At 48.5% G+C, this 25,096-nt stretch overlaps 1 protein-coding gene across 1 annotated transcript in view; it reads left to right on the top strand.

The window, feature by feature from the left end:
- GMPR2 (guanosine monophosphate reductase 2) overlaps positions 1-23,466 on the top strand; it is a 62,015-nt gene extending 38,549 nt beyond the window's left edge. The window contains exons 7-9 of the mRNA XM_075569038.1: positions 19,932-19,974; positions 20,584-20,743; positions 23,053-23,466. Of these exons, the coding sequence (XP_075425153.1) occupies positions 19,932-19,974; positions 20,584-20,743; positions 23,053-23,251 (402 nt within the window). The 3' untranslated portion in view covers positions 23,252-23,466. The remainder of the gene's footprint in view (positions 1-19,931; positions 19,975-20,583; positions 20,744-23,052) is intronic.
- Positions 23,467-25,096: the final 1,630 nt, after the last annotated feature.

The raw sequence follows: 25,096 nt of genomic DNA, 5'->3' as shown, positions 1-25,096 counted from the left end.
ATAACTGAGTATACAGAGCTGTGAGACCCCCAAACGTATAACTGAATATACAGAGCTGTGCGATCCCCAAACGTATAACTGAATATACAGAGCTGTGTGATCCCCAAACGTATAACTGAATATACAGAGCTGTGCGATCCCCAACCGTATAACTGAATATACAGAGCTGTAAGACCCCCAAACGTATAACTGAATATACAGAGCTGTGCGATCCCCAAACGTATAACTGAATATACAGAGCTGTGTGATCCCCAACCGTATAACTGAATATACAGAGCTGTGCGATCCCCAAAAGTATAACTGAATATACAGAGCTGTGCGCTCCCCAAACGTATAACTGAATATACAGAGCTGTGAGACCCCCAAACGTATAACTGAATATACAGAGCTGTGCGATCCCCAAACGTATAACTGAATATACAGAGCTGTGCGATCCCCAAACGTATAACTGAATATACAGAGCTGTGCGATCCCCGAACGTATAACTGAATATACAGAGCTGTGCGCTCCCCAAACGTATAACTGAATATACAGAGCTGTGTGATCCCCAAACGTATAACTGAATATACAGAGCTGTGCGCTCCCCAAACGTATAACTGAATATACAGAGCTGTGAGATCCCCAAACGTATAACTGAATATACAGAGCTGTGCGATCCCCAAACGTATAACTGAATATACAGAGCTGTGCGATCCCCAAACGTATAACTGAATATACAGAGCTGTGCGATCCCCAAACGTATAACTGAACATACAGAGCTGTGCGCTCCCCAAACGTATAACTGAATATACAGAGCTGTGTGATCCCCAACCGTATAACTGAATATACAGAGCTGTGCGCTCCCCAAACGTATAACTGAATATACAGAGCTGTGCGATCCCCAAACGTATAACTGAATATACAGAGCTGTGCGCTCCCCAAACGTATAACTGAGTATACAGAGCTGTGCGATCCCCAAACGTATAACTGAATATACAGAGCTGTGCGACCCCCAAACGTATAACTGAATATACAGAGCTGTGCGCTCCCCAAACGTATAACTGAATATACAGAGCTGTGCGATCCCCAAACGTATAACTGAATATACAGAGCTGTGCGATAACCCAAACATATAACTGAATATACAGAGCTGTGCGATCCCCAAACGTATAACTGAATATACAGAGCTGTGCGCTCCCCAAACGTATAACTGAATATACAGAGCTGTGCGCTCCCCAAACGTATAACTGAATATACAGAGCTGTGCGATCCCCAAACGTATAACTGAATATACAGAGCTGTGCGATCCCCAAACGTATACCTGAATATACAGAGCTGTGCGACCCCCAAACATATAACTGAATATACAGAGCTGTGCGCTCCCCAAACGTATAACTGAATATACAGAGCTGTGCGATCCCCAAACGTATAACTGAATATACAGAGCTGTGCGATAACCCAAACATATAACTGAATATACAGAGCTGTGCGATCCCCAAACGTATAACTGAATATACAGAGCTGTGCGATCCCCAAACGTATAACTGAATATACAGAGCTGTGCGATCCCCAAACGTATACCTGAATATACAGAGCTGTGCGACCCCCAAACATATAACTGAATATACAGAGCTGTGCGACCCCCAAACATATAACTGAATATACAGAGCTGTGCGATCCCCAAACGTATAACTGAATATACAGAGCTGTGCGCTCCCCAAACGTATACCTGAATATACAGAGCTGTGCAATCCCCAAACGTATAACTGAATATACAGAGCTGTGTGCTCCCCAAACGTATAACTGAATATACAGAGCTGTGCAATCCCCAAACGTATAACTGAATATACAGAGCTGTGCAATCCCCAAACGTATAACTGAATATACAGAGCTGTGCGATCCCCAAACGTATAACTGAATATACAGAGCTGTGCGATCCCCAAACGTATAACTGAATATACAGAGCTGTGCAATCCCCAAACGTATAACTGAATATACAGAGCTGTGCGATCCCCAAACGTATAACTGAATATACAGAGCTGTGCGATCCCCAAACGTATAACTGAATATACAGAGCTGTGCAATCCCCAAACGTATAACTGAATATACAGAGCTGTGCAATCCCCAAACGTATAACTGAATATACAGAGCTGTGCGATCCCCAAACGTATAACTGAATATACAGAGCTGTGCGCTCCCCAAACGTATAACTGAATATACAGAGCTGTGCGATGCCCAAACGTATAACTGAATATACAGAGCTGTGCGCTCCCCAAACGTATAACTGAATATACAGAGCTGTGCGATCCCCAAACGTATAACTGAATATACAGAGCTGTGCGATCCCCAAACGTATAACTGAATATACAGAGCTGTGCGATCCCCAAACGTATAACTGAATATACAGAGCTGTGCGCTCCCCAAACGTATAACTGAATATACAGAGCTGTGCGATCCTCAAACGTATAACTGAATATACAGAGCTGTGCGATCCCCAAACGTATAACTGAATATACAGAGCTGTGCGATCCCGAAACGTATAACTGAATATACAGAGCTGTGCGATCCCCAAACGTATAACTGAATATACAGAGCTGTGCGATCCCCAAACGTATAACTGAATATACAGAGCTGTGCGATCCCCAAACGTATAACTGAATATACAGAGCTGTGCGATCCCGAAACGTATAACTGAATATACAGAGCTGTGCGATCCCCAAACGTATAACTGAATATACAGAGCTGTGCGATCCCCAAACGTATAACTGAATATACAGAGCTGTGCGATCCCCAAACGTATAACTGAATATACAGAGCTGTGCGATCCCCAAACGTATAACTGAATATACAGAGCTGTGCGATAACCCAAATGTATAACTGAATATACAGAGCTGTGCGCTCCCCAAACGTATAACTGAATATACAGAGCTGTGCGCTCCCCAAACGTATAACTGAATATACAGAGCTGTGCGATCCCCAAACGTATAACTGAATATACAGAGCTGTGCGATCCCGAAACGTATAACTGAATATACAGAGCTGTGCGATCCCCAAACGTATAACTGAATATACAGAGCTGTGCGATCCCCAAACGTATAACTGAATATACAGAGCTGTGCGATCCCCAAACGTATAACTGAATATACAGAGCTGTGCGATCCCCAAACGTATAACTGAATATACAGAGCTGTGCGATCCCCAAACGTATAACTGAATATACAGAACTGTGCGATCCCCAAACGTATAACTGAATATACAGAGCTGTGGGAGGCGATCCCCAAACGTATAACTGAATATACAGAGCTGTGCGATCCCCAAACGTATAACTGAATATACAGAGCTGTGCGATCCCCAACCGTATAACTGAATATACAGAGCTGTGTGATAAAAGTACAACTGAAAGTGTAAGAAAATGTAACTGTGATATGGTGAGGAAGACTATGGAAGATAATAATAGCTTAATGAAGATGAAGCAGCGACTTATGGTTGCACTCAAACAGTAAAGGGCCGTGCACTTATCATAAAGAGAGTTGAAGACTTCTACATGAAATTGTATGGGAACACACACAACACCAGGCATAATCCAACAGAGGAAGAGCGAGGAGAAACCACCAATGATGAACCAGGCATCCCATCAGGTCCTTCTAGAAGAAGTGGCAAAGGCAATAAAATGCATGAAGGATGGGACAGCACCCGGGGAAGAGGGAATTACAACTGAAATCTTGAAAGAAGTAGAGAAAATCCTCGCAAATCTGTGTACATGCAGTTTATAGAACAGGTAAATCCCAGAACAATGGGGTAATGCCATAGTTATCCTCATCCCCAAGAAAGGAGACAAGGAAGACATCAAGAATTGCAGACCAGTCTACTTCCAATCATTTACAAGACCTTACAAAGTTCACTAGTTGGCTGCAGCAGGCTCTGGACTGTGCCCAGACTAGAGAACAAGCGGGATTTCGCAGTGGATATAACACAATGGATGACATCTAAGTAGTACAGGCATACCCCGGTTTAAGGACACTCACTTTAAGTACACTCGCGAGTAAGTACATCTCGCTCAATAGGCAAACGGCAGCTCACGCATGCGCCTGTCAGCACGTCCTGAACAGCAATACCAGCTCCCTACCTGTACCGAAGCTGTGCGCAAGCAGGGAGACTATAGAGCCTGTTACACATGCGTTATTTACATCAGTTATGTACGTATATGATGATTGCAGTACGGTACATGCATCGATAAGTGGGGAAAAGGTAGTGCTTCACTTTAAGTACATTTTCGCTTTACATACATGCTCCGGTCCCATTGCGTACGTTAATGCGGGGTATGCCTGTACAAGAAGTGATTTCCCAAAGTAATGAATCCAATTTACCACTCCGCTTAGGATTTGTAGATTACCAAAAAGCATTTGATTCTGTCTCCACCTCCAGCGGTTTTGAAAGAAGGTGAATTCTGACACGGAGTTGTTCTTCGAGCAACTTCACTTTAATAGGCTCAATATATAATACAGGTGTAGTATAGCCTTGTCCTTTGTGTGAACTGGACAAGATCTTTTAAAGCACTTTTCCCCTGAGGAACGCACACATACTGAACTATAGTACTTATACTATCCCTAAAAACGCCACACCCACACCATGAGAACAGTCCCAGCCAATAAGGTCAATATATTGATGGCCCCGCTGTCCCTTGGGCTTCCCGCTTGCTCTCTCTAACCTCTTCTTTTGGCCTTCAACATTGGACTGCAGCCAGCACCCACAAGGATGGCCACTACCTAGACCTGTTTTTCACTAAAAACTTTTCTCTCTGATTTCTCCATTTCCCCCTTTCCTCTCTCTGACCATCACCTCATTTTCCCTCTCTCACTTCTCCCCTTCTCCACCTCCACCTACCCCTTGTTTCTGCAGGGACCTGCGCTCTATTAACCTACCAGCTTTTGATTCCACTTTAAGCTTTCCCCTCTCCTCTCTCAACGCGACGGCTTGGTCTCAATCGCTGTAAGTCATCTCAATTTGATTTTATAATAGTGCCGTTGCCGGCACTATAAGTGTAGCCTAACTCTCCTCCTGCCTTCCTCAACTTTATTTCCGCTTGTGGAGGATGTATCATTGCTGATCTCCTCTTCTCCCTCTACCACTTGCCCACTTGACCCCATTACCTCCCATCTCCTAAAACCTCTTGGTCCCACTCTAATCCCTAAACTCGCACATTTTGAAATCCTCCCTCTACTCTGGTACCTTTCCCTCCTCCGTCCAACTTGCAACAGTTATACTATTACTCAAAAACAGCAAGCTTGACCCTCTCTGTCTTTCTGACTATAGTCCTGTCTCCCTCCTGCCTTTTGTCTCTAAACTCCTTGAACGTTTTGTATTCTCTCGCTTGCTCCATTTTCTCACCACCTATTCTCTCCTAGCCCTCTACAATCTGGCTTCCGCACTGCTCACTCCACTGAAACAGCCCTCACTAAAATAACAAATGACCTACATGCTGCCAAAGACAGAGGTCATTACAATCTGCTCATATTACTCGACCTCTCAGCAGCAGTTGATACTGTGGACCACCCTCTTCTCTTTCACATTCTCCATACTCTTGGTATTTGTAACAAAGCTCTATCCCGGATCTCATCCTACCTCTCCCATCGTACTTTCAGTGTTTCTTTTGCTAACACCTCCTCCCCTACCGACCTCTCTGTCGTGGGACCACGTCTCTTTTCTCTTTACACACTCTCTCTAGGTGACCTAATCACATCTCTTGGGTTCAAATATCACCTCTATGCCGATGACACACAAATGTACTTTTCAACCCCTGGCCTTACACCTGCTGTACAGACCAAAGTTTCTGATTGTCACTCTGCTATATCATCCTGGATGGCCCTCCGCCGCCTTAAACTCAACATGTCAAAAACTGAGCTACTCATATTTCCTCTCAAACCTGGCCCTACTACCTCCTTCCACATTACTGTTGGAACTACGATCATTCACCCAGTAGCCCAAGCACGCTGCCTAGGGGTCACACTCGGCTCCTCTCTCACATTCTCCTCTCACATTCTCTCACATTCAAAAGGTAGCAAAAACCTATCGCTTTTTCCTCCCCAGTATTACAAAGATACGCCTTTCCTCTGTTGCTCAAATGCTGAAACTCTGACTCAGGCCCTCATTCTCTCCCGTCTCGATTACTGTAACTTCCTGCTGTCCGGCCCTCCTGTCTCTCACCTGTCTCCCCTACAATCTATCCTAAACGCTGCTGCCAGAATCACTCTACTCTTTCCTAAATCTGTCTCCGCGTCTCCCCTGCTGAAATCCCTCACCTGGCTTCTTATCAAATCCCGCATCTTGCACTCAATTCTCCTCCTCACTTTTAAAGCTTTACACTCTTCTGCCCCTCCTTACATCTCAGCCCTAATTTCTCGCTATGCACCATCCCGACTCTTGCGATCCGCCCAAGGATGTCTTCTCTCTATCCCCTTTGTGTCTAAAGCCCTCTCCCGCCTTAAACCTGTCTCACTCTCTGTCCCACACCTCTGGAATGCCCTTCCCCTCAGTACCCGACTATCACCCTCTCTATCCACCTTTAAGACCAATCTTAAAACACACCTCCTTATCTAAGCATATGAGCAGCTCTGTGGCTGATACTTGACACCTCACCCATCAACCGTGGCCCCTTGAAGACGCACTTACCAGAACGCCCTCCTACTGTCTCTGTACGTTCTTCCTACCTATCAATTAGATTGTGAGCTTTTCGGAGCAGGGACTCCTTTTCCTAAGTGTCACTTTTATGTCTGAAGCACTTCTTCTCAGTATGTATTTGTATTATTTGTTATTTATATGATTGTCATGTGTACAGTATTACTGCTGTGAAGCGCTGTGTACATTAATGGCGCTATATAAATAAAGACATACATACATAAATACAGTATCTGTCATGTAATATCTGCAGTATACCGACAAGCTCCTGTAGATGTCGCTGTTGATCACGAAACTGTAATATCTTCTGGTGGCATGTCTTTATCAGTAAGGGTAGTCTTGTATCATGTAGATAAGCTGTATCCTATTGTATACCTTATTCCTTATCTTGTAAGACAATTAGTGGAACTGGCAGGGTGTAAAAAGACTTCTGTTGCGTAGGATTGCATTGTCTATTCAGGAAACCAGCAAACATAGGACTTCTTAAAAAACATTTCCTCTGTCTCTCAAAGACTCGGCACAAATTGTAGTGGTTCAAAAGGAAAATCAGAAGATATTTCTCTATTACTTTATAGCAACATTAAATATTACTCAAAGGTTTTAAATGCATTAAGAAGGCAAAGTGTTCAAGCGTACATTGGTATTATATGGAACATTTATGAGAGTGCCATATCAGACATTAGATTACTTGAAGATAAAAGAAACATAAGGATCAGTAAGGGAGTGCGGCAGGGAGACACCGTGTCACCAGGATCAGCAAGGGAGTGCGGCAGGGAGACACCGTGTCACCAGGATCAGCAAGGGAGTGCGGCAGGGAGATATCGTGTCACCAGGATCAGCAAGGGAGTGCGGCAGGGCACTGTCACCAGGATCAGCAAGGGAGTGCGGCAGGGAGATACCGTGTCACCAGGATCAGCAAGGGAGTGCGGCAGGGAGATACCGTGTCACCAGGATCAGCAAGGGAGTGCAGCAGGGAGACACCGTGTCACCAGGATCAGTAAGGGAGTGCGGCAGGGAGACACCGTGTCACCAGGATCAGTAAGGGCGTGCGGCAGGGAGACACCGTGTCACCAGGATCAGTAAGGGAGTGCGGCAGGGAGACACCGTGTCACCAGGATCAGTAAGGGAGTGTGACAGGGAGACCCCGTGTCACCAGGATCAGTAAGGGAGTGCGGCAGGGAGACACCGTGTCACCAGGATCAGCAAGGGAGTGCGGCAGGGAGACATCGTGTCACCAGGATCAGTAAGGGAGTGCGGCAGGGAGACACCGTGTCACCAGGATCAGTAAGGGAGTGCGGCAGGGAGACACCGTGTCACCAGGATCAGTAAGGGAGTGCGGCAGGGAGACACTGTGTCACCAGGATCAGCAAGGGAGTGCGGCAGGGAGACACCGTGTCACCAGGATCAGCAAGGGAGTGCGGCAGGGAGACACTGTCACCAGGATCAGCAAGGGAGTGCGGCAGGGAGACACCGTGTCACCAGGATCAGCAAGGGAGTGCGGCAGGGAGCCACCGTGTCACCAGGATCAGCAAGGGAGTGCGGCAGGGAGACACTGTCACCAGGATCAGCAAGGGAGTGCGGCAGGGAGACTCTGTGTCACCAGGATCAGTAAGGGAGTGCGGCAGGGAGACACTGTCACCAGGATCAGTAAGGGAGCGCGGCAGGGAGACACTGTGTCACCAGGATCAGTAAGGGAGTACGGCAGGGAGACACTGTCACCAGGATCAGCAAGGGAGTGCGGCAGGGAGACACCGTGTCACCAGGATCAGCAAGGGAGTGCGGCAGGGAGACACTGTCACCAGGATCAGCAAGGGAGTGCGGCAGGGAGCCACCGTGTCACCAGGATCAGCAAGGGAGTGCGGCAGGGAGACACTGTCACCAGGATCAGCAAGGGAGTGCGGTAGGGAGACACCGTGTCACCAGGATCAGTAAGGGAGTGCGGCAGGGAGAGACAATGTCACCAGGATCAGCAAGGGAGTGCGGCAGGGAGACACCGTATCACCAGGATCAGTAAGGAAGTGCGGCAGGGAGACACCGTGTCACCAGGATCAGTATGGGAGTGTGACAGGGAGACACTGTCACCAGGATCAGTAAGGGAGTGCGGCAGGGAGACACCGTGTCACCAGGATCTGTAAGGGAGTGCGGCAGGGAGACACCGTGTCACCAGGATCTGTAAGGGAGTGCGGCAGGGAGACACCGTATCACCAGGATCAGTAAGGGAGTGCGGCAGGAAGACACCGTGTCACCAGGATCTGTAAGGGAGTGCGGCAGGGAGACACCGTATCACCAGGATCAGTAAGGAAGTGCGGCAGGGAGACACCGTGTCACCAGGATCAGTTTGGGAGTGTGACAGGGAGACACTGTCACCAGGATCAGCAAGGGAGTGCGGCAGGGAGACACTGTGTCACCAGGATCAGCAAGGGAGTGCGGCAGGGAGCCACCGTGTCACCAGGATCAGCAAGGGAGTGCGGCAGGGAGACACTGTCACCAGGATCAGCAAGGGAGTGCGGAAGGGAGACACTGTGTCACCAGGATCAGTAAGGGAGTGCGGCAGGGAGACACTGTCACCAGGATCAGTAAGGGAGCGCGGCAGGGAGACACTGTGTCACCAGGATCAGTAAGGGAGTACGGCAGGGAGACACTGTCACCAGGATCAGCAAGGGAGTGCGGCAGGGAGACACCGTGTCACCAGGATCAGCAAGGGAGTGCGGCAGGGAGACACTGTCACCAGGATCAGCAAGGGAGTGCGGCAGGGAGCCACCGTGTCACCAGGATCAGCAAGGGAGAGCGGCAGGGAGACACCGTGTCACCAGGATCAGTAAGGGCGTGCGGCAGGGAGACACCGTGTCACCAGGATCAGTAAGGGAGTGCGGCAGGGAGACACCGTGTCACCAGGATCAGTAAGGGAGTGTGACAGGGAGACCCCGTGTCACCAGGATCAGTAAGGGAGTGCGGCAGGGAGACACCGTGTCACCAGGATCAGCAAGGGAGTGCGGCAGGGAGACATCGTGTCACCAGGATCAGTAAGGGAGTGCGGCAGGGAGACACCGTGTCACCAGGATCAGTAAGGGAGTGCGGCAGGGAGACACCGTGTCACCAGGATCAGTAAGGGAGTGCGGCAGGGAGACACTGTGTCACCAGGATCAGCAAGGGAGTGCGGCAGGGAGACACCGTGTCACCAGGATCAGCAAGGGAGTGCGGCAGGGAGACACTGTCACCAGGATCAGCAAGGGAGTGCGGCAGGGAGACACCGTGTCACCAGGATCAGCAAGGGAGTGCGGCAGGGAGCCACCGTGTCACCAGGATCAGCAAGGGAGTGCGGCAGGGAGACACTGTCACCAGGATCAGCAAGGGAGTGCGGCAGGGAGACACTGTGTCACCAGGATCAGTAAGGGAGTGCGGCAGGGAGACACTGTCACCAGGATCAGTAAGGGAGCGCGGCAGGGAGACACTGTGTCACCAGGATCAGTAAGGGAGTACGGCAGGGAGACACTGTCACCAGGATCAGCAAGGGAGTGCGGCAGGGAGACACCGTGTCACCAGGATCAGCAAGGGAGTGCGGCAGGGAGACACTGTCACCAGGATCAGCAAGGGAGTGCGGCAGGGAGCCACCGTGTCACCAGGATCAGCAAGGGAGTGCGGCAGGGAGACACTGTCACCAGGATCAGCAAGGGAGTGCGGTAGGGAGACACCGTGTCACCAGGATCAGTAAGGGAGTGCGGCAGGGAGAGACAATGTCACCAGGATCAGCAAGGGAGTGCGGCAGGGAGACACCGTATCACCAGGATCAGTAAGGAAGTGCGGCAGGGAGACACCGTGTCACCAGGATCAGTATGGGAGTGTGACAGGGAGACACTGTCACCAGGATCAGTAAGGGAGTGCGGCAGGGAGACACCGTGTCACCAGGATCTGTAAGGGAGTGCGGCAGGGAGACACCGTGTCACCAGGATCTGTAAGGGAGTGCGGCAGGGAGACACCGTATCACCAGGATCAGTAAGGGAGTGCGGCAGGAAGACACCGTGTCACCAGGATCTGTAAGGGAGTGCGGCAGGGAGACACCGTATCACCAGGATCAGTAAGGAAGTGCGGCAGGGAGACACCGTGTCACCAGGATCAGTTTGGGAGTGTGACAGGGAGACACTGTCACCAGGATCAGCAAGGGAGTGCGGCAGGGAGACACCGTGTCACCAGGATCAGCAAGGGAGTGCGGCAGGGAGCCACCGTGTCACCAGGATCAGCAAGGGAGTGCGGCAGGGAGACACTGTCACCAGGATCAGCAAGGGAGTGCGGAAGGGAGACACTGTGTCACCAGGATCAGTAAGGGAGTGCGGCAGGGAGACACTGTCACCAGGATCAGTAAGGGAGCGCGGCAGGGAGACACTGTGTCACCAGGATCAGTAAGGGAGTACGGCAGGGAGACACTGTCACCAGGATCAGCAAGGGAGTGCGGCAGGGAGACACCGTGTCACCAGGATCAGCAAGGGAGTGCGGCAGGGAGACACTGTCACCAGGATCAGCAAGGGAGTGCGGCAGGGAGCCACCGTGTCACCAGGATCAGCAAGGGAGAGCGGCAGGGAGACACTGTCACCAGGATCAGCAAGGGAGTGCGGTAGGGAGACACCGTGTCACCAGGATCAGTAAGGGAGTGCGGCAGGGAGAGACAATGTCACCAGGATCAGCAAGGGAGTGCGGCAGGGAGACACCGTATCACCAGGATCAGTAAGGAAGTGCGGCAGGGAGACACCGTGTCACCAGGATCAGTAAGGGAGTGCGGCAGGGAGACACCGTGTCACCAGGATCAGCGAGGGAGTGCGGCAGGGGGACACCGTGTCACCAGGATCAGTAAGGGAGTGCGGCAGGGAGACACCATGTCACCAGGATCAGTAAGGGAGTGCGGCAGGGAGACGCCATGTCACCAGGATCAGTAAGGGAGTGCGGCAGGGAGATGCCGTGTCACCAGGATCAGTAAGGGAGTGCGGCAGGGAGACACCGTGTCACCAGGATCAGTAAGGGAGTGCGGCAGGGAGACGCCATGTCACCAGGATCAGTAAGGGAGTGCGGCAGGGAGATGCCGTGTCACCAGGATCAGTAAGGGAGTGCGGCAGGGAGACGCCGTGTCACCAGGATCAGTAAGGGAGTGCGGCAGGGAGACACCGTGTCACCAGGATCAGTAAGGGAGTGCGGCAGGGAGACACTGTGTCACCAGGATCAGCGAGGGAGTGCGGCAGGGAGACACCGTATCACCAGGATCAGCAAGGGAGTGTGGCAGGGAGACACTGTCACCAGGATCAGTAAGGGAGTGCGGCAAGGAGACACCGTGTCACCAGGATCAGCAAGGGAGTGCGGCAAGGAGACACCGTGTCACCAGGATCAGTAAGGGAGTGTGGCAGGGAGACACTGTCACCAGGATCAGTAAGGGAGTGCGGCAAGGAGACACCGTGTCACCAGGATCAGCAAGGGAGTGCGGCAAGGAGACACCGTGTCACCAGGGTCACTAAGGGAGTGCGGCAGGGAGACACCGTGTCACCAGGGTCACTAAGGGAGTGCGGCAAAGAGACACTGTCGCCAGGATCAGTAAGGGAGTGCGGCAGGGAGACACCGTGTCACCAGGATCAGTAAGGGAGTGCGGCAGGGAGACGCCGTGTCACCAGGATCAGTAAGGGAGTGTGGCAGGGAGACGCCGTGTCACCAGGATCAGTAAGGGAGTGCGGCAGGGAGACACCGTGTCACCAGGATCAGTAAGGCAGTGCGGTAGGGAGGCACCGTATCACCAGGATCAGTAAGGGAGTGCGGCAGGGAGACGCCGTGTCACCAGGATCAGTAAGGGAGTGTGGCAGGGAGACGCCGTGTCACCAGGATCAGTAAGGGAGTGCGGCAGGGAGACACCGTGTCACCAGGATCAGTAAGGGAGTGCGGCAGGGAGACGCCGTGTCACCAGGATCAGTAAGGGAGTGCGGCAGGGAGACGCCGTGTCACCAGGATCAGTAAGGGAGTGCGGCAGGGAGACGCCGTGTCAGTGCAATGCGGATAATTGTTCAAGACATTGGATTGGTAATAAAAAGGAATCGAAATCATGGGTGAATATTTGAGTCGCCTCCGACCTGCAGCTGACATTGTTATTTTTGCGAGCAGAAAAAATACCTAGGCGCTCTATAATAAAGTGATGAATAGCGGGAAATAAAATAACTCCAATGTAATAATACAAAACACTGATAGAAATGCTGCTCGACCCAATAGGATCCTCCTTAGATCTCCTGAGAGTTCAAAGGGTGACGCTCGGGAGTGCAGATCATATAGAAGATATAAAAAGAAATGTATACATAGTGTAACAATTTTAAAGTCCAGGGAGTAATGATGTGGTATCAATATTAAGTGGACAATGCTACTACTCACATGGCCATGTGAGCACGGAGTGCCTTGAAAGGTATCTTTAAGGACATCCCTCGGATCACCGCTGTTACCCCAGGATCTTGCAGTGAAGGGGTAAGTGAATGGCAGGTGTGTATTCCTCCCCACGAGTGTGGCAGATGGTAACCCACAGAAAGGTGTATTGCACAGAGAGATGGATGAGTCAAAATATTTTTATATAACACAGATTAAAGCAATCAAGCACTCGCATGCAGTGATGAAAAGCTCCGACAGATAAACGTCCACAGCGTGGCAGCTCAGCGACCCTCAGATGGCTGCGTCCGGCTAGCAGGTTTGCAAAGACAGCTGATCTCGAGCGCATACACTGGCTACGGTGGCTGTCAGGAGTCTAAATGAGCACGTTCCCAGTCAATGCGTTTCGCATACAACTATGCTTCCTCAGGTCCCGTGATCACGAGACATTTTTCTGTCGGAGCTTTTCATCACTGCATGCGAGTGCTTGATTGCTTATATCTTTGTTATATCAATATATTTTTACACTCATCCATCTCTCTGTGCAATATACCTTTCTGCGGGTTACCATCTGCCACACTCGTGGGGAGGAATACATACCTGCCAGTCACTTACCCCTTGACTGCAAGATCCTGGGGTAACAGCGGTGATCCAAGGGATGTCCTTAAAGATACCTTTCAAGGCACTCCGTGCTCACATGGCCATGTGAGTAGTAGCATTGTCCACTTAATATTGATACCACATCAGTACCCCCTGGACATTAAAATTGTTACACTATGTATGCATTTCTTTTTATATCTTCTAAATGATCTGCACTCCCCGAGCGTCACCCTTTCAATTGTTATTTTTGCCACCGGCCCCGAAGATCTCCAGCAACAAATCAGAGTCCTTGCCAAAGCGAGTAAGAAAGTGGCTGCTGTATGAATCGCAATGAGTCACCAAAGCTTGTCACTGCAACACAAAGAATTGTTCAACACATTCATTCTCCCCCCCCCCCCTCCCAATTCAACAGCGAATACTTGAGTCACCTACGATTTGCAGATTACATTGTTATTTTTGTCAAAGTCCAAAAGACCTCCATCAACAAATCGGAGAACTTGCCGAGCCGGGTAAGAAAGTGGCCTCCATATGAATCTCGGCCAGATCATAGTGATGATGTTTAACAAATATGTCAACTCTGCAAATATTGAAATGAATAGAAGTTGTAGACTGTCTAACCTTGGGCGGTAAATAACAATGGATGGGAACCTTGGTAATAAAGTCAATAGGAGAATGAAGGTGGCAAAGAGCATTTGGAAGTAGCAAGACCATCTTACGTGGGAACTTTCCACTGTGCCTCAAGGAAAGTTTTTGACCAGTATATCCTGCCCGTGCTCACGTACGGATGGGAAATTAGACCCAAAATGCAAAGATAATTCAGAAGCCTCAGACAACGCGGAGAAGTGTGGAGAGATGCATGCTGGGTATTACCCAAAGAGACAGGAAAAAGAATGAATGGGTTCTAAACCAAACAAGTCGAAAAAATAAAAATGGCGGTGGACCAGACATATCGCATGAAGAAATGACCATCGTTGGACAAAGATGGGACTCAAAATCAGAAAATTTGTTGGAGCAACATGGGGAAGAGAGGGTGTAACCGCAGTACCTGGAAGATCATTGTGGAGGCTTCATCGAACAGTGGACGGACAAGGGCTGAAGATGATGATGATAGATATCAATATCTATATAGATATATCTCTGTGGCCACTTAGAGACACTTCAACCCTGGACTAGAAAAATTACTTTTCCAAACTCCGATACTAAGGTGGACCTCTGCTAATAAACGTTCTAACAGTGAGGAAAGCAGAAAAAGGCTGGACAGGTTCTGAACGCCGTATACCATACGTGTTATTGTGGCAATCACATATATGAACTTTACCAACCTTAGTCTTGTCTACATACCTGTTATGCACAAGATAGGTTGCAAAATGCAACAGAGCAGGTTGAACAAGACCCCGGCAGATCTGCTAAGTGACTAACTCACGTCATGAATATGTTTGGTGCTGTTCTTATTTAAAAGGGAAGAGCTTCACAGTCACTTTTAGGGTGTTTACTAGAGTTGTGTGTACACTATTACCACTGATACTGCACCTGACGAAGGGTTATCCCGAAACGTTGTACTTCTGTTACTGTAACATCCCTCTGCATCAATAAATCCAGTCAAGCGCAGTACTATGGCAATCCTGAGTGCGGCAGGAGCGGTTTCCTCAAGTACTTCTCAATCCGCATCTCACCAGATCTCCCACCTCTGCATCTTACCGTTGTGAGTACCAACTGCCGCCATGTTCTGCTGCGGTTCTGGTCACGGGGAGCATGACTTGTCATTGCTCTACGACCCAATTGATTCACTCGGAGTGCGGATTAAACATTTATCTATCCATAGAAAGATCTTAAGTGGCCGCTTTAGATCGCTCTCACTCGTGTGCTCTCTCACTCACACATGCACTCACTCATACTCTCAATCACACTCTCACACATTCTCTCACTCACACATTCTCACTCACACATTCTCTCTCACTTACACATTCTCTCTCACTCACACATTCTCTTACACATATTCTCTCTCACTCACACATTCCCTCTCACTCACACATTCTCTCTCACTCACACATTCTCTCTCACTCACACATTCTCACTCACACATTCTCACTCACACATATTTTCTCACCCATTCTCACTCACACATTCTCTCTCATTCACACATTCTCTCACTCACACATTCTCTCTCACTCTTACACACATTTTCTCACTCACACACATTCTCTCTCACTCACATTTTCTCTGACACATTCTCTCTCGCTCCCATTCTCTCTCACTCACACATTCTCTCTCACACACATTCTCTAACTCACACATTCTCTCTCACTCTTACACACATTTTCTCATTCACACACATTCTCTCATTCACACATTCTCTCACTCACACATTCTCTCTCACTCTTACACACATTTTTTCACTCACACACATTCTCTCTCACTCACACATTCTCTCACACATTCTCTCTCGCTCACATTCTCTCACTCACACATTTTCTGTCACACATTCTCTCTCACACACATTCTCACTCACACATTTTCTCTCACACACTTTCTCTCACTCACACACATTCTCTCTCACTCTCACACACATTCTCTCTCACACATTCTCTCTCACTCACATGCTCTCTCTCACGCACATTCACTCTCTTCAACCTCTTTAATCAGATGGTGTAAGTATGCTGCCCTCTCATGTATACAGATATCAGGACTGCAAGCTTACACAATTCACACAACTCTACCATCCCTGCATCCGACTGCCTCTACTATATATTACACCCTATAGTTCCTTCCTTACCCTATACCAATAAGCACATTGTAATTTTCTGTGCATGATGCATCTGATCTGCATCTTTTTGTACTATAAATATGGTTACTTCTTACTCCGTATATACACGTTCTATAACTTTATACCTCATTGCATTTGTATACCCTAACATTTACATTCGTGCTCAGTGTGCAATCTTTCACGTGATTGTAGTGGCAGTAATCGAAGGGAACCTATATTCTTTCCCGGCGTATCACGTTACTTAGTCTGCAGCAGGACGACTGCTTCACAACCAAGGGTATCTATGGTGTCGGTAGTGGTTATCGTGACAAAGGGCCAGTACAGGACCGAAACATTGATTTAATAAACTTTCTACATTGTATACCAAGTCCTGTGGGTGGCAGCCATTTCTTCTACCGCCATCCACGTTTCCTATGGGGAGCTCCGTGGCAGTTTTCGTGGTGTTCTCTCAACCGTGCTGTGGTATGTGTGTGTGCATATATATGTATCTCAAAGATAAGTGCACGGCTCCATAGTGTATAGAAAAGAAATAGGGGAGCGCAAGGGAAACACAATCAGAAATAAATCAGGAATACAACACTTAGGAATGCAAGCTGGAATCAATCCTAAACAGCTGAATAGCTGGAGTGGAACATGCAAAGCTGCCAACACAGTAATGCTGGGGTGGGACATGCAATCTAAAAGCACTGACGTGTGGATGCACAGGGGTGGGTGCCAGGTAAACAACACTGCCCCAGTGTGCTGTGATGTCAACACTGTGATGGGAAAAAAAGGTAATAAATATCTATATAAACTCACACGGCCATGCGTGTCTGTTCATATAAAGGTGTCTGTAACCCAGGATCTGGTAGTCTCGTCTCTCTGTATACTGGGACCCTCGTGGTGTGTCAGGCACCCATAGGAATGCAAGATGTCCAGGTATTGCAATTAAAACACAGGATTTATTACACACAAAATAAATGCTATAACGCACTCACATATAAAACAGACGTCGGTGCTCCTTTCTGCTCCGGGCTGGTTCACGCTAAATTGCCGAACCTGACAAAGTATCGCGAGATACGAAACGCGTTGTTCGGGCAAAGTTCACTCTTTGGACTCCAGCAGGCTTCCGTAGGACTCCATCACCACTATTCTCCAGCTCTGCACACCGGACGCGGTAGGCGGAGGAGCTTTTAGCATGAAGCAGAAAGGAGCACCGACGTCTGTTTTATATGTGAGTGCGTTGTAGCATTTATTTTGTGTGTAATAAATCCTGTGTTTTAATTGCAATACCTGGACATCTTGCATTCCTATGGGTGCCTGCCACACCACGAGGGTCCCAGTATACAGAGAGACGAGGCTACCAGATCCTGGGTTACAGACACCTTTATATGAACAGACACACATTGCCGTGTGAGTTTATATAGATATTTATTACCTTTTTTTCCCATCACAGTGTTGACATCACAGCACACTGGGGCATGCAGTGTTGTTTACCTGGCACCCACCCCTGTGCATCCACACGTCAGTGCTTTTAGATTGCATGTCCCACCCCAGCATTACTGTGTTGGCAGCTTTGCATGTTCCACTTTAGCTATTCAGCTGTTTGGGGTTGATTCCAGCTTGCATTCCTAAGTGTTGTATTCCTGATTGTGTTTCCCTTTCACTCCCCTATTTCTTTTCCATATACCATTCGAGGACCGTGGGACGAGCCTCTCTGGGTTGAGCTGCTTTATTCATCACTGGGCCAGTATTGTTTTTATACATTTATTCATTTTATACATCGCTTCGGCCCACCACACGCTTATTGTGAGTCCCATTGGAGCGCCCTAGTCTTTTTCCTATCAGGCTCCATAGGGTAAAATGTTTTAATAGAAAGTGTCAAATAAGGTAGATGTTCTCTCATAATGCATCCACGATAAATGTGCTGATATACCGTACATCAGTCTGAGGAAGTGGCAGATCCTTGCGTCCCCCTCTGAGGTTTTATCTCTCCTTAGAGTAAATTCCACCTCTCGCTTGTCAGTAACCCCGGTACATGTGTTGGTTAGAGCAGGGGTGCGCAAACTTTTGCTCCTGCTCCCCCCTGCCTCTTCTCCCCCGGTGCTGGCGCCCCACCCCCCTTCACTCAGTGCGGCGTCAAATGACGCGCGGGGTCACGTGACCCGCCGAGTCATTTGACACTGCGTTGCTATGGCAACGTGCGTGTGACGTCATGCCGCATGACCCCCTGGCGTCATTTGACTCCGCCTTGCCATGGAGACGCTTTCAGACGCCGGCTGAAGCAAGGTAAGTTAGGTTCCAGAGGCCTCACGCGATCCCCCGGCATTTAATTTTAATGCCCTGGGAAAGAGTGCGGGCCTCTGCAACCGCCCGTGCCCCACCAGAAAAATCTTGCGCCCCCCAGTTTGTGCACCCCTGTGTTAGAGGCTATCTGTAGTGTACTTGTGGATGGAGAAACTGACCTTGTCCTTTCATGGGAAGCTTAGCGTTCCAAAGATAGATAATGTGCAGTGAACTCACAAAGGTGATGACCCTACGCGTTTCATCACCACGCTTGTAACTTCATCAGAGGTGTGTTCCAAAGGCGTAATGAAATGTAATCAAGTAACCTAAGGTGAAGTTGCACACTCACAATTTGAATTGTTAAAAATGTGCATGTAAGGTATAAAGGTCCTGCAGCCTGATAGTGCATCTCTTCTGTGAGCAAGTCGCTTCCTTCGACCCCGGGGGTACTACTGCCTTGCGGTCTGGCTGCGCTGCATACCCCTGAGGAAGTAGGAGGAGCCCCATGAAACACGTCGGCTGAAGCAGCCAACGCAGGCTTGGCAGAGACGCTGTCGATCCGGCGGTGACATCAGAACCAGCGCCAGCAACTCTGACGCCCGGACGGAGGGTATCCAGCACGCCAGGCAGTACCCCCCTGGGGTCGGAAGAAGCGATGTAATCACAGAACAGAGACATTATTAGGCTGAAGGACCTTTATTCCTTACATGCCAATATTAACCGTTCAGATTGGGAGTGTGCTACTTTACCTAATGCTACTGGATTACATTTGATTACGCCATTGGAAGGTACACTCAATACCGGTCGGTACTCACAAATGTTAAAGAAAAATGTGTTTATTCAATCCATAAAACACCACTGAAGATGGTCGCTTCAGGGACCGAAACGTCAGGATACTTGTTTTTTTTTATTTTTAAATTGTCGTTCTATATTTATTTATATATAAAAGTGTGTGTTTGTGTACATATACATTATCTGTATGTGTATCTGCGCGCTTTGTACTGTATGAGTATCTGCGCCATTGAGACAGATTTTAAATAATATGGTATTCTGGAGAACGAAACCGTGTGTATTTCCTGTGACATTTACAGTTAAACAGTGTCCATGATTTGGATTTGCCCGGTGTGTGTGTACACTATCTGTGCACATGTGTGGTACAGGATTAGAAGTGAGAATCGGAGGCGGAGCCAGGGCTTGGTTGGAAGGCTCTGAGGGGAGAGGATGTAGCATTGGCTGGAAGGTGACATGTTTTCCTGTCTGCTCTCAGGACGGGGGGTGCAGCTGCCCGGGGGACGTGGCCAAAGCTTTTGGTAAGTTTCCTACAGTACATCACAACCACACTCAGATGGTCGGAGGTCCATGCTGTCACTGTGACATCTGTCAGGGGGGTCCATGCTGGCACTGTGAAGTTCGACGGGGGGGTCCATGCTGGCACTGTTACATCTGGCAAGGGGGTCCATGCTGGCAATGTGACATCCGACAGGGGGTCCATGCTGTCACTGTGACATCTGATAGGGGGTTCCATGCTGGCAATCTGACATCCGAAAGGGGGGTCCATGCTGTCTCTGTGACATCTGATAGGGGGGTCCATGCTGACTCTATGACATCTGATAGGGGGGTCCATGCTGTCACTGTGACATCTGATAGGTGGGTCCATGCTGGCAATGTGACATCTGATAGGGGGGGTCCATGCTGTCACTGTGACATCTGAATGGGGGGTCCATGCTGTCACTGTGACATTTGATAGGGAGGTCCATGCTGTTGCTGGGAGGGTTTTTCTGCTGGTGACATTGGGAGGGGGGGGGGGGCGGGCGGTCCCTGCTCTGACCTTAAGGGGGAGTGGGTGTGTTCCTGCTGGTTGTTACATCGTGGGCAGGTGGTCCTAGTTGCTGTGTGACGTGACGGGGGTCTTGTTGCAGGGGCCGGCGCAGACTTTGTGATGCTGGGAGGAATGCTCTCTGGCCACACGGAATCCGGAGGAGAAACAATAGAGAAGAACGGGAAGAAATATAAACTGTTTTACGGGATGAGCTCAGAGACCGCAATGCAGAAGCACGCGGGGGGCGTGGCTGAGTACCGGTAATTACACAGCCAGTGGTTTTCTTGCTACCTGCCTCAATGCTCCTTTAGGTGTATCTAGTGAAAGCTCCTCTTCTTCCTCTGTTGATCTTTGTGTTGGTGCACCCCCAGGCTCGGTACTGGGACAGCTCATTTCTCTCCCAACACTCACTCACGCTTGTTGACCTTATTTTTGGCTTAAAGTATCACCTGTATGCAGATGACACGACTGCATCTATGCACCACAAGCCTCCGATCTATAGTACAGACCCAGGTCTCCGTGTCACAGACCTCTGATCTTCCATGGAAGCTAGACGCCTCAAACTCAATATATCAAAGACTGAGCTGCTTCTAATCCCACCTAGATCAAGCCCCACATTACAATTTACCATCACAGTCAATAACACTACAATCCACCCAGTTCCCCAAGTATTTTTTTTGCTGCTTTCTCATAACATTGGCTGATATACAACTATTTTTCTCTTTCTCTACTACTCCAGTGTTCATGCATGCCCTCATTCTATCCCATCTGGACTACTGCAAATGTTCCCTCACTAGCCTCCTTGCTTAGCAGCTTTCCACACTGCTGGCTCCCTATTAAACTCTGCATTTACTACAACACAAGGCTCTCCACTCCCCTACCCCTTCTTATATCTCAGCTTTCATTTCTCAAAAGGAGAGAAGGTGCTTGGAGAAAGCGCTTAAGCTTAATAAACAATATTGTTAAGTGTACTCTAATAATACAAGAGTGCAGAGAATACTCATATAAGCGAGCTAAGGCTGCCTGGAAACACTGACCGAAAAGTGATACAGAAAACAGATGCAGACCGGCGCCTTGAGAGAAAAGTACAACAAATGTCCAGATGTGCTAGTAAATGGATGGCATGAAGTCCTTGTAAGGTAATCCAATCCCGTGCACCTGGACCTGCTTGGGAGCTCCGTGGATGACGTCACGTGAATGTGAAATCAAACAGACAGAAAAATCATAGTGTATACTGCTAATAAAAGCCAACACACCTCAAACACTAACGAGGACAAACCAACAACACACACAAACACAACATATAACATAGAAACAAGCACAAGCTGTATAAACAGTTAACCTAGTTTATTAAAAATCTATATAAAAGAACAACAAAGTTCCATACAATGCTACGGCTTGTTGATGAAGATCTGGTGGTAAAACCAGAATCCTACTTACAACACAGCAGATAAGCGAGTAAATCCAACGGTTGCACACAGCTACCAGTCAGTGAGGGACGTCGGCAGATATACGTCCCAATACCGCCAATGCACTCCGTAGTGTGTCTCAAACACCGGATGCGCTCGTCGGGGAAAGCAGGCACTAGCACAGTAAGTGGAAATATGCACCAAGCTTGACACATGGAAAACAGCCTCTCCGAGATAGCCTTCACCTCCGACCCTACGCGTTTCATTTTACGTCACTTCCTCAGGGGTATAGTAGTGTATGATAGGTCAAAATACTAGTACGGCTATGTTTGGTTCAATTCTAACCAATCAGCTACCACTAAAAATACAGTTTACGAACAATAATAAACTACAAAAAACACTTATAATACTGAAATCAACAGAACAAATATACAAACGGCTACAATAAGATAAAAAGCAATCACAGATATGACATAATACATAATTGTTAATATACTGTATATAAAGCAAACCGATTCCTATGTGAAACACATAATGGCTGCCAGGAGAATCTACATGAGAGATAAAAAGCATCAACCACAGCATAAGATACAGTGTATAAAGGGGAAGATATATACATGAACATTGTTTAAAACAAATTAATTAGTTCTTTAAACCTTATTGGAGAAATAGAGTCTCCCCTTAAAACAGGGTAACGGAGAGAGAGAAAACTAGTCCCAGGGGGTTATTAGTTCCCAAGAATCACTCCCAGCTTTCATTCTCACTATGCCACCACTCGCTCTCTACGCTCTGCTCTGGCCTGTCTCCTCTTTACCACCCAGCTCGCACGTCTACCAACCCTTCCACAGCTGCTCCCTACCTCTGGGGCTCCCTCAATGTCGATGTCCACCAAGCACCTTCTCTGCAACTTCAAAACACGTCTGGAAACTCACCTGTTCCTACTGTTCTTGTTCGTCTACCCACATGGCCGTTAGATTGTAAATGTGAAATGTCACATTTCTCCCATCCGTATTATTATACTCTCTAGTAATTGCAAAGCAAGGTGTGCTATAAAAATATACATACATAAGGGATGGGACCTTATCACTTGGGGGAGGTAGCCCAGTTGAGCACACCCCCTTTGACTCCCCCCTCCCATCACTCCTCTGTCCTTTCCTCAGGGCCTCGGAGGGAAAGACTGTGGAAGTCCCTTTCCGAGGGGACGTGGAACATACCATCCGAGACATCCTGGGGGGGATCCGCTCCACCTGCACCTACGTGGGAGCCGCCAAACTGAAGGAGCTGAGCCGCAGAACGACTTTCATTAGGGTGACTCAGCAACTCAACCCTGTATTCAGCAGCAGCAGCAGCAGCCCCTGAGAGATGCTTTACTGTCTCGAGAGGAGGGGGGAAGCTTCTAATTACCCTCTCCCCATTCAGTGGCATCCCACCCACTTCCTATGCTGTACTATGATCATTCCTATGTAAGGCTCTGTGCCAAGCAGCCACCGAGAGTGCCACGGCTAATACGGCATGTTTGTGCCACACCACGGCTGTCACAATTATTTGCAATAAAACCTTTTCTGTGTAATGATCCCACGGCTCAATTAATGTGTATTATACCACGGTCACTTTAATGTTCTAACCCCCTACAACTGATCCCCCTCCCCCACCTCCTGACCCCAGCTTCCCTGGCTCCTGACCCCCTCCCCGCCTCCTGACCCCCTACTCCACCTGATGCCCCACCTCCTGACCCGCCTCCTGACCTCCCCTGCCTCCTGCCCCTCCTCCCTTGCCTTCTGACCCCCTACCCCTCTTCCTGACCCCTGCCTCCTGATCCCCTGTCCCCCAGCTCCTGTCCCCCCCCTCGGCTCCTGCCCCTCCCTTCCCCGGCTCTTGACCCCCACTCCCCCACCTCCTTACTCTCCCCCCCACCAACTGACCCCCCCTCCCCCACCTCCTGACCCTCCCCACCTCCTGACCCCCCCTCCAGGTCAGTGTTTCAGTATCCCCACCTCTGCCCTGTGGTCCCTTCCTGGTTTGTGGCGAGCAGCCCCGTTACACAGAGTGAGCATCAGAATGATATATTCCTGCAGACAGCGAGTAGATCCCCTTATTAGGAATTAATTATGGATATTCTAATCATTCAATACGTATGAGGATAATCATGTACATACATTTTTTGTTTGTTGTTTAAATGTTGTAAGTTTGTGCAGTAATTTATTGTTCATTAGTTATGAGAGTACTTTCGGTCACTGATTGATTGATCTGGACCAATAGGAATATACTTGTCCGTATATAGAGGGCAGTACCCAGATCGGAACAGATAATGGAGGGTCCCTGCTCAACCAATAATGTGTGATGCAAATTTACTTTCTAGAGAGGTGCTACCAGGGCTAAAGCACAGGAACAACACGAGAAGAGAAAAGACCCCTCGGAATTGCACACTAATAAACAAAAATAATAACATTTTATTGAAATCTGAACTATAAACAAAAAATAACAATTAAAAACCAAACTAGAGCGCATAAGGGTTGCCAGACTACTTGAAGTCCCAGCTAAGTACTATGAAGCAAATAAAGTTACACCAAAAGGTAACTGCAGGCAGGTTGCCCATAAAAAGTATCCCCTAATGTGTGAGTACTACAGTATACTGGGTAAATAAACAGTAGAATAGGTGCTTGATCATCAAGACATCCAGAGGAAGGGGGGTCCTTTGGAGTAGCTAGTTATAAGGTGTATTAGTGATCCTCATAGGCAAGTGGGATTCACTATCGACTTTGCTGTTGTGAGATAGAGACGATACACAGCCGTTCACACTGTTTACAGGGACGTTTTCTCCTCACATCAATCACATCATTATGTGAGTCGGGTGTGTACGGAGCGCATCAGCAACTCTGACATTACACTACACTGGGTCTGAAACTAGCTTACTATACAGCAATTGATAACAGTAGTGATAGGTGTTTTATACATGTGCGACTACAGACAAGCCAATGAGTATTCTAAAACTTGCCTTAAACTTGCCTTAAACTAGCCAGGTACATGCTGGGTACATTTCAGTGCATTTCTGCAGAGGCTAATGGCCCATCGGATTAACACAGCAGTGTGCATCTCCGAGGGGTCAGTACCCAGATCGTTAGATACACCCCTGAAGAAGCGGAACCTACGCGAAACGCGTAGAGGTATTTATTGTCAATATGTAGGACGTTGTGACATCACACG

This window comes from Ascaphus truei, chromosome 13, assembly GCF_040206685.1.
Source record: "Ascaphus truei isolate aAscTru1 chromosome 13, aAscTru1.hap1, whole genome shotgun sequence".
Classification (NCBI taxonomy): Eukaryota; Metazoa; Chordata; class Amphibia; order Anura; family Ascaphidae; genus Ascaphus; species Ascaphus truei.
The sequence above is the reverse complement of the archived record's forward strand: the minus strand, read 5'-3'. Positions and strand labels throughout refer to the sequence as shown.